The sequence below is a fragment of the Lissotriton vulgaris genome, chromosome 5 (assembly GCF_964263255.1).
Source record: "Lissotriton vulgaris chromosome 5, aLisVul1.2, whole genome shotgun sequence".
Taxonomy (NCBI): domain Eukaryota; kingdom Metazoa; phylum Chordata; class Amphibia; order Caudata; family Salamandridae; genus Lissotriton; species Lissotriton vulgaris.
The window spans coordinates 1,956,296,061-1,956,310,524 of record NC_141693.1 but is presented as its reverse complement, the minus strand read 5'-3'; the positions used below and the strand labels follow the sequence as shown (position 1 = coordinate 1,956,310,524).

Genomic DNA, 14,464 nt, shown 5'->3' with positions numbered 1-14,464 from the left:
AGTACTGCTTAACCTCCCCAAACGACATCCCACTTCTAAAGCAATAAGTGAACTCCGTTGGCTTCCAGTCAGGAGAAGAATTCAATTCAAGGTCAGGTGCCTGGCCCACAAATCCCTCTATGGGCAGACCTCTAAACAGCTTTCCAATCTTTTCTCCCCCTACGTACCTGAGCGCTCACTCAGATCCAGTTCCCAAAATCCACTGCACATCCCTAGGACTAAGAGAGTCCGTTGGGGCGGCAGATCCTTCTCCCATCAAGTTCCAAAGCTATGGAACAGTTTACCATCCTCGCTTCCTTATGAAAAGAGCATAGCTAAGTTTAGAAAGGCACTGAAGACCTGGCTCTTTGTGCTGCCCTAATTCCAACTCCTATCTCTCCGTCTTACAGCGCCAAGACGCCTCGGCATAAGAGCGCTCTAAAAATAATTCAGTCAGTCAGTCAGTGACTTGGTACAACTACTATTAGTGCAACATTGGTGTGACTCCTCCTATACATATGAGAGAACCACTATTAGGTCTAAACAGTAAGCCACGTTCTATATACATAATATACATAAGGGGATGTCTCTTGTTGACGCAGGTACCCTGGTTCTCCTCCCAGCGTGGGTGGGCATCACAGAAATACTATTAGCTGAATACTTAGAGTACTGCCGCTGCCCGCTTCTCCCACAGGGGGACATCAGCAGAGCAGCCCCCTTAGTGCCCATTAGTCGTAGCACCCCCCCCTCCTTCAGCCCTCGGAGGGGGAGGCTCGGGCAGTTCACCGCCCCTCCTCTGGCCGGGTGCACCAGTGACGTGCATCCCGGGGAGGGCGCGTTGGGGGCGGGCCGGGTATTTAGGCCCAGCCGTCTGTATGCAACCTCTTTGCAGGTCGTCCTGGCCCCCCGGCTGCTTCCTGTCCGGACGCTGTCCGGTCGTCTTGCGCCTGCCTGCCTCGCTGCACTCACCCTATCCTCGTACCCAGCAGCTGGGCAGGTGGCATGATGTTTTGGACGTTCTAATGTTTTCTTTTGTGTTAATGTTAATGTTAATGTCAGTTTGAATTTATTGAGCGCTCGTACGCCCGAAGGCTTCATGGCGCTATAGAAAGAACCAGGCAGAGCAGTCAAGGAACAGAGTGGTGCTGTCAGTGGTAAGCTTGAGAAAACAGCCAGGTTTTCAAAGATCGTCTAAAGCTGAGGATGTTATCATTCTGCTTTATATGAAGAGGAAAAGAATTCCAAAGAGCAGCAGCTTGATGGTCGAAGCAGCTGCCACCGAGGCGTTTCCTTTTGAATGAGGGCACAATCAAAAGTGATTTGTAGGTGGATCGAAGATGACGCGAGGGGCAGTATTTTTTAAATAGATCTCTGACAAAAGAAGGGCCAGAGTCATTCAGGGACCTAAACAGAATGCACCCAGCCTTGAAGGCCACACGTTGCTCAACTGGCAGCCAGTGTAGCTGCTTGAGGCCAGGTCTGATAGATTGCCTCCTGGATATGTTCAGGAGGAGCCTAGCGGCTTGGTTCTGGACAAGCTGGAGACGTTTCAGCTCACCAATTTGGAGACCGAGGTAAAGGCTGTTAGAGAAGTCCAGCCTGGACAGAACCAAGGAGAGGACGATCTGAGTGAGCGCTGTTGAAGAAAAGAAACGAGCAATTTTTCTAATTTTCTTCAATTGAAAGATGCTGGAAGATACCACCGCTCCAACCTGTCTTTTTAGAGAGAGATCCTCACTGATGAGAATGCCTAGGCTTTTAACCACGGGGGACTTAGTAGGAGGCGCTCCCATGTTGGTGGGCCAGAAGTTGGCATTCCAACTAAGTGGGCTCTGTCCGGGCAGGACCAGCTCAGTCTTGCCCGGGTTGAGCTTCAGATGATTGCAGCTCATCCAACTCAGTATGTGGGACATAGTTCTTTGGAATTCGCCCACTGAGTCCATGGTGTTGAGAGGGAAGATGAGCTGCAAATCATCCGCGTAGTTAAAGATGGTGACATTAGCGTTCCGCAGGGAGTGCAGGAGAGGGCGAAGGTAGACATTGAAGAGGAGGGGAGACAATGAGGACCCCTGTGGCACCCCACAGGTGGTGGGTATCGTGGGAGCAGAAAATGAGCCTAGTCTGACCGATTGTGTGCGGCCCGAGATGAAAGAGCGGATCCAGCTCAATGCAGGGCCCCTAAGGCCTGCCTGCTCGACACGGTCGACCAAGATGGTGTGGTCGACCGTGTCGAACGCAGCAGAGAGGTCCAGTAGAACAAGCGCCTGATGGATACCTGCATCTGCATTGCGCCTCAGAGTATTTAACACCGAGAGGATAACCGCCTCAGTGGAATGGCAAGGACGGAACCCTGCTTGATTCGGTGCCAGATACTCAGATTTTTCCAGGAAGCTGGAGATAGTTTCACAAACATGTGACTCCAGCAGTTTGGCACAGTATGGCAACAGCGATATAGGTCTGTAATTGATGGGATCTAGCGGGTTAGCTCCTGCCTTTTTTATGAGGGGAACAAGAAGAGCTTTTTTCAGATTGCATGGGACTTTGCCCTGTACAAGTGATCCATTCAAAAAAGAAAGTAGGCATCCAGGGAGATTGGTGCCCACTTCTTTCAGGATGTGAGGGGGGCAGATATCATCAGGGGAGCCAGTTTTAACTTTATTTAGTAATTTAAGTAACTTGATGTTGTCTATGAGAGGGTAGGAATCTAAAGTGACAGGATTGTAACAAGTGTCAGCAAACAAAAGAGGGGGTTGAGTAGTGAGAATACTTTGTTTGATCTTACAAATTTTATCAAAGAAAAAGGAGTTCAGTGTGTTACAGAGCTCTTGGGTAGGTACAATAGGGAGAGAAGTTCTGTCGCTAGAGCTGAGATTTTCCACGATGCTGAATAGCTCTTTTGACTTATTTTGAGCCTTAAGAATTTTATCAGAAAAGTAATCCGTTTTGCTTGTAAGGAGGAGATTTTGGTATTCCCTGCGAGCTTTGCGAAAGTTGGCTCTGTCATGTTCTGAATAGGCTACGCGCCATTTGCGCTCCATTTGGCGGACTTTAAGTTTAAGGGCTTTTAGGTGAGGTGTAAACCACCTGTGAGCATCGTTGGGGCGAGAGCGGGAAAAGTTAACACAGGGGGCATGGACTTCAGCTGCCTGAAGTAGCCATTCGGTAAAGACCTCTTCTGATTTCTCAGTGTCAAGATCAAGTATAGGGCAAGTAGAGGTCAGCAGTTGGAGAAAGGCCGGGATGTCAACCTTCTTCCACATTCTTGCCTTCCCACCTAGTTGGGGCGTAAATTTGCTATTTTTGCTATTTTTGCTATTTTTGTTGCAGACGAAGTTACAGGGAGATCTGGAGGTAGACGGGTACAGTAAGGGTACCTCTGCGGAAGACCGGTACAGTAAGGGTACCTCTGCCTGGCGCAGTAAGGGTGCCTGAGCCAAAGACCTGGAGCCGCAGGGAGGTTCCGGGAAAACCGCGACGGCGCCCCGTTAGTCCTTCGGGTGGTTGGGGGGCCTGACCAACCCGGGGTGTTCCATACCACGTTCCGCCCTGAAAGGGGCGGGAGTATAAGACATGATCACGTGATCCGGAAGGGGATCAGCAAAGGCTGCACTGTCCGGGCGTCGACCCACCGTGCCGGCTGGCTCATAAGCCGTCGGGGCAGCGAGGGGCTGCCTGCCCTGGATCGCCCATAAGATAACCCACTAAAACGTCATACGTTTGTTGTATGCAAATAAACCTGCAGCAGTACTTTACCCATAACAATGTGTCCTGTGTAATCATTATATGGGCAAGTGTATACAATGCAATGGGGAGCGGATGACAGTTTGGGCACTAATACTACAGGGTCAATAGTAGGTTTATTACAGGAATTTTCCTGCTCTTTACATAAGAGTTTCAGGACCTCATTTGTCCTGATCCTACTCTCGCTATAGCCATATAATGAAGGCTATTATGCCAGGAAGGAAATGAAAAAAAGAAAACAAAACATTGCTTTCCCACTATGAGTTTATAACGAAAAATAAAATGCCTACTTTGGGTTTAAAACACGGAACAATTATTTGCAAAGCCAATAAGTCTCGGCCGGGAAGATTATTGGCATTGCCACTTGGTTGGCTCCCGTGAATATGCACACATCCGCGGCAGCATCCTTGAATGGATTTTGCTACGATTTAAGCAGCACTAGTCAAAGATGGCTGTCGTGGCTGTGCGTGAATCCACAGTGGCCATCTTTGAATGTAGGACAGATAAATATACATTTCAAGATGGCAGAGAGAGTGGGAGAGAAAAGAGCCCTGTGCACTACTATACAGGATGTGATGTATGAGAGCCTACTGCCCAGGTGGTGCGATGTGACCTCACCTGGTGCCCATTGCAACACACACCTGCTTTGTGGCAGGAGTCAACAGGCCAGGTCACATCACCCTGGCTTAGCAGACCCTAGGACTAGAGTTTTGTAGGAAGTGACGGTGTCCAGAAGCCGCAGTGTTACAGAGATGCCTCTCTTTCCACCACACTGGCCATCTGTGCCTCTAAAAAGAGTTATATCAAAAAGCTGCAGGCTCTTGCACTCAAGCAGGGAAGCAACTGTCTGTCCACAAACCCGGGCTGTCACCATAAATCCAGTTCAGGTTTTCACTTTAAACGGTGAAGGGGTTTTGTTTCAACATGCACAAAATGATAGTAACTCAATATAAAAAGTTTGGCATTCGATATCTGGCTGCGACCAGATTTCACAATATGTCCCGACACGCCTAGTGCTGTAGGCTGAAAAGTCAGGACTGGTTAAACATCATTCTGTGGACATGGGCCAGTTGGCAGTTCCCCTATGGGAGGAGGTGGTACCACCCTAGAATGGAGGAGGAAAGAGCAGAATCCAAAATGGCGCAAAATTCCCTGCTGATGAAGACCAGCAACGTGGATGGGGTTTGCCAAGTGCTGAACATTTAAACAGATTTTTTAGATACCCGCCCATGCCCGGAATGCCTTGGTACGGCTGGAATTCGGGTTAAATAGGTAATCTTACGAGCACTGGGCATCGACTATTCAATACTACAGAGGGGCACCCGCAGCCCCTCCAAATACAAAGAAAGCAATTTTAAAGTAAATCTTCACAAAAGGATAAAAATTCCTGGGCCGACAGCTTACTTACTGCCTACACTGAACTGCACCTTGACCTGTCTAACTGGCAGGATTTTATTCCCCACCTGGAATTTTAAAGAAACAAGTAAGATTATTATCCAAGCAAGATGATATGAGGCCAATAGAGTCCTCCAGAAGCAATATCGTGCTCTAAGCTAGCTCCTGCAAGGAAGCATCGAGACAGCCATATCTTGACTCAGCTCTGAACAAATCAATTTTAAAGCAAATTCTATCAGTCAGACTTATGGTACTGGCAATAAAAGATACAAATATTCACTGGAAATCACTAGAGTTGGTCATCACCTGCAGACTGTGGGTAGGACTGATTGCCCTAAGCTTACACAACTAGCAAGAAGTGGGGGCATGGGGTCTAAGGAATAACTCTGAAGAACATTTAGACTTAGGAAGATTTCTCTCAAGGAGAACCAAGGCACAGGAAGGTGCAACTGGGTGTAGGGGACATTACTGAAAAAGGCGAACTGTTGTCCCCGGAAGTGCTTCTTTCTGATTCCTAAGAGTTCCAGGTCAGAGCAGAGTTATCTCCAGGGACTTAGACAGTGGTGTCTCCTTCATCATCAGTCTTACAAACCCTGGCCTTGATGCTCTCATGCTGAGACACCATCCAAGGACATGTTCCCAAGTCTGAGAAGATGGCTGAGGCCAAGTGGCATCCACTATGGCGTGACAGTTCGAGGGTGTTCTATTTTTGTCTCGAAACAACTTGAAGGGGACACAATAGTCAGGGCTTTAAGTGGGATGAAAAAACTAGGGGTTCTCTCAAAAGGGGCGGGGGTCAATGTAATTATGGGCGTGGCTTAAAACCACCTAAGCTAAAAATTTCTGCTCAGCACAGTGCGCCACCCGACTTGTATTTTGCTGTTTCTTTCATTGCATCCAGATATATGATACAACAAGTAACATCATACCTACAACAAGTTAGGCCTATTGGCTTTGTCAATGGTTGTTAGTTGCATAAGATAAATAAGCAGCAACTATGGCTTGTATATAATATTGAAAAAGGTTCCACTTAAAGCCCTGGTGACACCACAACAATGTTGCTGCTCCTGAGTTTCAAAAGGAGAAGGGAAATCCAGGAAAAAAATGACTCTTTAAAGTTTTTCCCTTCCCCTACAACACTCCCCTGGTATGACACCATGCCGTAATTTCTCTACTAGTGAGAAGTGAGCACGGGCAAATCGATGGATCTGCTATCACTGCAGTCCAAAAAAAACGGACCGCCTGTGCCAGGGCATAAAACAGAGCCCGATAGAGACCCGTTTCGAGACCTTCTCTAAAAAACTGCTGGTGCTCAGCTCCAGTGAGACCCGGCCCACTTAAAGCCCTGATGATAGTTGAACTCTAATGTGCAAGTCAATTTGCAAACAACTACAGATTTGTATTATTCATAAGAATTACAGAACGTTTGCAAGACAAAAAAGTATGTACTCTCCCACACCCCCTACTCCAAACACATGCAGTGCTGGGTTTCGCGTGACCACTTCCTTCTTCCATTGATACAACACAAAATCTTGTGTATGGGGGCAGAACAGAGACTGCTTCCTCTAGACGAAATATCCTTTGGTCACTGCCAAATTATAAGGGTTTGTTGAGGGGAACCCAGGGACAAAGAACCACCATGTGCATGTGGGTGGTCATCAGCCGAGTGACAGGGCCATCTCTGACCTCCTTGTCAGTCACACCTTTGCATATAAGACTGGGTGTATGCATGCAGCGCTTCTAGTATGAATCTGGTTACAAAGTAACAGCGCTGTACACAGTGGGGTTGTACAGCAGGTACCGTTCAATACAGTGTGCAGAAGCATGCAGGCGGGCTGGCTCGACCACGCGAGTCGAGGCGCTGCGCTTCGTGTGCCACTTGGTCAGTTTGTGCATTGGTACCCCTGGCTTTTGTTAGGCATAGGAATGCCTACAAGCCTATGGGATACAAGGCATACTTTTTAATCTTGTTACTATTTCTATAATCGTCAGTACTATTTTGCTTTTCAACCAAGAAGAAAAGAAGTGCACAGCACCATTGCAAGAACGATAACAGCAAATTGTTTGGGGGGGTGAGTTTTATATTGCGCAAACTCAACCTAAAGGTATCAGAGGCTTTACATGAGCACCAGTTGCGTTACAGACGGACACATTTTTTTGTTCGACATGGGGAGATTAAGGGGCTTATTTACAAGGCCTTTGTGCCACTTTTGCGTCATTTTTAACATGGGAAAAGTGGCTCAAAAGTGACACAAAGAGCTTGTAAAACTGCCCTAAGTGATTTGCCCAGAATCACAGGGTGTTGAATGTCCCTGCCGAGACTCGATCCCGTTTCCCTGCTTCGAGGTCGACCGCTCTACCCGCAACTACTGTTTTTTAAATATCATAATTTACATTCACCATAAATAGTGAAACATTCCAGATTGCAGAGTTAAAAAACTGTAGAATACATACATTGCTTTCAATAAGGGCTACCATCCAGCCCTGCCTTAAAACACATAAAAACGTGCCTCCCTCTGCTTTCCGTCAGACTTCCCTGAAAACCAGGAAGCACAATGTATTTTCCCAGAAATCTGGTGGCAGGAGAACTGGTTCAGGGCGGCTTCCTTTTCAAGTGATTCTCTATATAGTTGAAGACAAAGCTTTAATGTGGGGTGGTGCTCTTTGGAGCAGGGAAGTCTCCAGCCTGGAGCATCCACAACAGAGACACAAAGAGGTGTGTACTACCTGCTCCTGGCTATGAACAGCCACAAAGGCTGTGATCAGGAAAGAGACAAAAGGCTGGTTTTACATAGGAGACCCTTTTCACTTTGAACAGAGACTACAGCTCACTCACCCCACCATCCACCAGGTGGCAGTGCCACATCACATTTCTATAAGAGCCATGTCTCTTTTGTCCTCACTTCACTGCCTAGGTCTCCTCCCTCCTGCATTACTTGCACTGTCGGGAAAAATAACATACTCCTCCATTTTGTGCACAGGAGGAGTCCAGAACTTTCAAAATGGATCCCACAGGCCTCCTTCACTCTGCTTCACTTATATGTACAATGCATAATGTGCATAATGCAGCTGCTAGACTTATTGACAGACTGCCATATGCTCATCAGCTACATCTCTCCTCCGCGAGCTTCACTGGCTGAGGGCGGAGACACACTTCCAATCCAAAGCATTATGCTATGTCTACAAAGCAAGGGCAAAAGTTGCCCCCCACTGTATCGCTGACCTGATAAGTCTTCATCAATCAGCTTGGTATCTGCGTTCTAGCAATCGCTCCTTGTGCACTGTTCCCACGATCAAATTGTGCCTCATGGGTTCCTCTGACCTAAGCTTTGGAACACTTTACCATCATCACATACCATCGTCATGCCCGCCACGGCGCTCCCGATTGGGGATAAGTCCCCTGCTGTGCTGAGCGTTCCATAGAAACGGGTGTAGTCATGACAAGCTCAGCTCGTCATGAGCACAGCGCCACCGTGCAGCGTGACGAGCTGAGCTCGTTACGAGCACCGAGGGGCGCACGCGGTCCCCCTCCCCCCGCATCCCGGGGGCATTAGCCCCGCAGCGAAGGGGTTAAAAGGCCTGCCCTAGGCTCGGCACACACCAGACTCGGCCTCTTCATGTTTAAAGGATGTGTACACTCAGACTCACATGTTTAAGCTGTCTGGCCCGTATAAGAAGCACTATGTATAATGTTGTTTCTTTCTACAGCTTACATTCTTCGATCTTGCTATCACAGAAAGCCTTCTCCCACTATATGCCTAAAGCCCTGCATGAAAAACTGACCTTGTCTCACATCTGCGTGATTCCTCTCCTTTCTTTAGAGTGACCTTCTTCTCTGCATCCTCATCCTCTGCCCGCCTTGTATTTCCGAGTGTAGTTTCCTCCCAGTCTCATGCCTGTCTGCCTCAATCCTCTTATTGGAATTCTGCAATGTTCTGATACCTCATTTCATGGATCACAAGCTCTCCTCTTTAGAACCTCTTCCATATAATCTGACATTACCTAATCTCCACCGGCCAATCTGTCTCACCAACCATTCACCGGAATCCTCATGCCCCCACTAATGATCACACCTGATAAGAATCAATATAATCTATAACAAAGTAACCAGAGAAAATGCACACACTTCTTCATGAGAGCTCATGACTAATAACAATAACCAACAATAAACACTAAATTAACCTCTAACGTTGGCTTCCGGAGTAGCGTGCTACTCACCGTAAAGTGCCACAGTGCTTCGTCGGGGGTGGTAAGCACTATATAAATAACATTACAATACAATTGCAATAAAAGATATTGCATCCATTAGTAAACGCGCTCTAGTCGCCATGTCCTATATTTCTAAGAGAGTATTCGGTGTCTGAGGTCGTTTTCTGCCAGCCGAATACGGCGTATCCAAGAAAATCACCTGCCTCGGATCAACACATACCCCCTCCCTGAAAATATTACAAATTATTTTCCAATCGGAGTGCCTTGATATTTATTGATTGTTAGTGTCTGAGGCAGCTGTCAATCTGCTCTAACGTATCAGTTGATGCCATACTATGAGCGGCCACTAGGGGTCACTGCATCCACCAGAGCAAACATTGAGGCTGTAGAGACAGCACAACGGTTCTTGGCTGGTTAGAGCCACACCTTAAGAATAGGGCTAGCACAACCACTGCTGAGAGTAGGGCCAGCCCCTGAGAGATCAGTATGTGGATAGCACAGGCGTGAGAGTAGGGACAGACCCTGCGCGTTCAGTATAAGGATAGCACAGGCGTGAGAGTAGGGACAGACCCTGAGAGATCAGTATATGGATAGCACAGCTGCAATAGTAGGGACATACCCTGAGATTTCAGTATATGTGGCTAGCAGAGCCGTTGCTGATAATAGGGACAGGCGTTGGGAGATCAGAATGTGGATAGCACAGCCATGGGAGTAGGGAGAGAGCTGATAGCTCAGCCGTTGCTGAGATTAGGAATACACATTGAGAGTGCTTTGAGAGGATAGCACAGCTGTGGGGGTAGGGACAGACCTTGAGAGTTCAGTATGTGGAAAGCATAACCATCTGAGCAGGGACATGCCCTGAGAGTTCAGTATGGGGATAGTACAGGCACTCTTGTGGTAGGGAAAGATCCTGACCTTTCCCAGCTACAGAGAGAGTGCTTCAAGCCTTAGTGTATATAGAAAAAGCCCCTTGTAGCGTTCATTCAAGGTAGTGTTCGTGTACACTAGTGGAAACAACCCTTTTTCATCGGACAGGTATTCCTTAGGCAGAAACAGTTTACACTGCCCTTCTTTAAAGGACAGGTACAGTCAGGATGGTAGTGCAGGCGTCCCTCCTTCAGAGGACAGGTACAGCCAGGGCAAGAGTGCAAGCTTCCCTCCTTCAGAGGACAGGTACAGCCAGGGCAAGAGTGCAAGCTTCCCTCCTTCAGAGGACTGGTACAGCTGGAGCAGCAGTGCAAGCTTCCCTCTTTCAGAGGACAGGTACAGCCAGGGCAGCAGTACAAGCGTCCCTCCTTCAAAGAACAGGTACAGCCAGGGCAGGAGTGCAAGCTTCCCTCCTTCAGAGGACTGGTACAGCTGGCGCAGCAGTGCAAGCTTCCCTCCTTCAGAGGACTGGTACAGTCAGGCCAGCAGTAGGGGCGTCCCTCCTTCAAAGAACAGGTACAGCCAGGGCAGGAGTGCAAGCTTCCCTCCTTCAGAGGACTGGTACAGCTGGAGCAGCAGTGCAAGCTTCCCTCCTTCAGAGGACAGGTACAGCCGGAGCAGCAGTGCAAGCTTCCCTCTTTCAGAGGACTGGTACAGCTGGAGCAGCAGTGCAAGCTTCCCTCCTTCAAAGGACAGGTACAGCCGGAGCAGCAGTGCAAGCTTCCCTTCTTCAGAGGACAGGTACAGCCAGAGTAGCAGTGCAAGCTTCCCCCCTTCAGAGGAATGGTACAGCCAGGGCAGCAGTGCAAACTTCCCTCCTTCAGAGGACTTGTACAGCCAGTGCAGCAGTGCTTGCTTCCCTTCTTCAGAGGACTTGAACAGCTAGCGCAGCAGTACAAGTTTCCCTTCTTCAGAGCACTTGTACAGCCAGGGAAGCAGCGCAAGCTTCTCTTCTTCAGAGGGCTGGTACAGACAGGGCAGCAGTGCAAGCTTCTCTTCTTCAGAGGACTTGTACAGCCAGGGCAGCAGGGCGAGCTTCTCTCCTTTAGAGAACAAGTACAGCGAGGGCAGCAGTGCAAGCTTCCCTCCTTCAGAGGACAGGTTCAGCTAGAGCAGCAGCAGTGCAAGCTTCCCTCCTTCAGAGGACAGGTAGAGCCAGGGCAGCAGTGCAAGCTTCTCTCCTTAAGAGGACAGGTACAACCGTGGCAGCAGTGCGAGCTTCCCTACTTCAGAGGACAGGCACAGCTGGGACAGCAGTGCAAGCTTCCCTCCTTCAGGGGACAGGTACAACCAGGGCAGCAGTGCAAGCTTCCCTACTTCAGAGAAGAATTACAGCGAGGGCAGCAGTGCAAGCTTCCCTACTTCAGAGAAGAATTACAGCGAGGGCAGCAGTGCAAGCTTCCCTACTTCAAAAGACAGGTACAGTTGGAGTAGCAAGAGTGCAAGCTTCCCTCCTTCAAAAGACAGGTACAGCTGGAGCAGCAGCTGTGCAAGCTTCCCTCCTTCAGAGGACAGATACAGCCAGGGTAGCAGTGCAAGCTTTGCACCTTCGGAGAACAAGTACAGCCAGGGTAGCAGTGCAAGCTTCCCCCATTAGAGGACAGGTACAACTAGGGCAGGAGTGCAAGCTTCCCTCTTTCAGAGGACAGGTACAACCAGGGCAGCAGTGCAAGCTTCCCTCCTTCAGAGGGCAGGTACAGCCGGGGCAGCAGTGCAAGCTTCCCTCCTTCAGAGGACAGGTAGAGCCAGGACTGGAGCACACTGAAAGCTTCCCTCCTTCAGAGGACAGGTACAGCCAGGGCAGCAGTACAAGCTTCCCTCCTTGAGAGGACAGGTACAGCCGGGGCAGCAGTGCAAGCTTCCCTTCTTCAGAGGACAGGTACAGCCAGGGCAGCAGCACTGCAAGCTTTGCTCCTTCAGAGAACAGATATAGCCAGGGTAGCAGAGCAAGCTTCCCTCCTTCAGAAGACAGGTACAGCCGGGGCAGCAGCAGTGCAAGCTTCCCTCCTTCAGAAGACAGGTACAGCCGGGGCAGCAGTGCAAGCTTCCCTCCTTCAGAGAACAGATATAGCCAGGGCAGCAGTGCAAGCTTCCCTCCTTCAAAAGACAGGTACAGCCGGGGCAGCAGTGCAAGCTTCCTTCCTTCAGAGGACAGGTACAGCCGGGGCAGCAGTGCAAGCTTCCCTCCTTCAGAGGACTGGTACAGTCAGGCCAGCAGTAGGGGCGTCCCTCCTTCAAAGAACAGGTACAGCCAGGGCAGGAGTGCAAGCTTCCCTCCTTCAGAGGACTGGTACAGCTGGAGCAGCAGTGCAAGCTTCCCTCCTTCAGAAGACAGGTACAGCCGGGGCAGCAGTGCAAGCTTCCCTCCTTCAGAGAACAGATATAGCCAGGGCAGCAGTGCAAGCTTCCCTCCTTCAAAAGACAGGTACAGCCGGGGCAGCAGTGCAAGCTTCCTTCCTTCAGAGGACAGGTACAGCCGGGGCAGCAGTGCAAGCTTCCCTCCTTCAGAGGACAGGTACAGCCGAGGCAGCAGTGCAAGCTTCCCTCCTTCAGAAGACAGTTACAGCCGGGGCAGCAGTGCAAGCTTCCCTCCTTCAGAGGACAAGTACAGCCGGGGCAGCAGTGCAAGCTTCCCTCCTTCAGAGGACAGGTACAGCCGAGGCAGCAGTTCAAGCTTCTCTCCTTCAAAAGACAGGTACAGCTGGAGCAGCAGAGCAAGCTTCCCTCCTTCAGAGGACATGTACAGCCATGGCAGCAGTGCAAGCTTCCCTCCTTCAGAGGACATGTACAGCCGGGGCAGCAGTGCAAGCTTCCTTCCTTCAGAGAACAGGTACAGCCGGAGCAGCAGAGCAAGCTTCCCTCCTTCAGAGGATATGTACAGCCGGGGCAGCAGTGGAAGCTTTCCCCATAGAATGCACGTTTTTCTTCCTCACAGAAGAAACACGGCCTGGTAGTCGCGAAGCAAGCCTTCCTTCCTCACAGAAGCAGACTAGTCGAAGCGCCCATCACTCATAGGACAAGCACTGCCAGGGCATGAGTGGCATGTAGGTTTCAAACAGATCTCTGGAGCCGGTGCTTAGCTGGCTAAGGGGGGTGTCTAGGTGGATATTAGAGTCCTCCTGACGCCATTCTCCCTCGGGAGATATTCTCTCAGCCTCCTGAGCGTGCTGCCTGCTGCTGTCACTCAGAGGCCTGCTGTTTGTGCTGAAGCTTTCTTATTCCACATACTTAGAAGCAGCCTCGCTGGTCATTCTTACTCAGAGCAGCCAAGCCGCTTCAGACAGGAGCACAGGGGCCAACCTCTCTGGCATGGTGTCTAGGCGCTGTGCGACGCCGGCCTCAGTGCTGCCTGTTCAGAGTGTTGAGCGCCGCCCCTGCTCGTAAGAGTGACCACCCTCAAAACACCCTTACGCAGCTGCCCTCACGACATTCTGCGCGTCACTGGTGGGACCAGGGCCGCTGTGAAGGGTTTCGCCGCTTGCGCCACCTCGGGGGCAGCGGCCTAGACTGGCAATCCTCTCGACTCCACCCTGGAGTGAATCTTCTCGGGGTTTACCTCTAGCCCTCGATGCTGCCCAGGGACCCCAACACCGCCCCCACCCCCTCCACCGTCCGGCCTACTGGTGGCCTCAGACACCAGCGAACACCCTTCCCCACCCCTGAGGCCTTTCTGACAGTGCCACGGTCCCATACTCCAGTCCCGGGTGCCACCCCACTTTCGCCCACCCACAACTACCCATCCTTACCGAGGCAGACGCCGAGTGCTGCGACCAGGGCTGCTACCAGTTGCCACCTCGCCATGGCCCCTATGTGTTGGACAGAAGAAGGTCGGACGGGCTGGGTCAGAGTCAGGCGCCGCTGGTGTCCGGGTCTCGGCTGAGGGGCACTGGGGAAGGCTCTGGGTTGACAGGGACGGTAGGTATCCTCCAGACAGCGCGCGATGTCAGCCTCACCAGATGTTCGTGGCGCTCTCCCCGCACAGAGCATTTATAGCCGTTCCCACCCTACTACCGCCCCAAGGGCTGGGCGGCAGGGGCCGCCCCACAAATCTGACGTTTGGGAATTTGTTCAGGATGGGGGAGGCGTCGGGAACGCTGGAGCCCCGAGGGATGCGAGGGCCAGGTGAGTCGCGTCAGCTCACACAGTGCGTCACTGGACGCCTCCGGCCCTTCTCTCTGCTGCTTTTAGCAGGGGGTGGGGAGAGAGAAAGACA

General features: G+C 50.5%; 1 protein-coding gene across 1 annotated transcript in view; it reads right to left on the bottom strand.

Moving 5' to 3' along the window:
* The window catches only part of LOC147717859 (uncharacterized), a 31,390-nt gene extending 17,162 nt beyond the window's left edge, over nt 1-14,228 (bottom strand). The window contains exon 1 of the mRNA XM_086924637.1: nt 13,998-14,228. Coding sequence (XP_086780763.1) covers nt 13,998-14,052 — 55 coding nt within the window. The 5' untranslated portion in view covers nt 14,053-14,228. The remainder of the gene's footprint in view (nt 1-13,997) is intronic.
* Nucleotides 14,229-14,464: the final 236 nt, after the last annotated feature.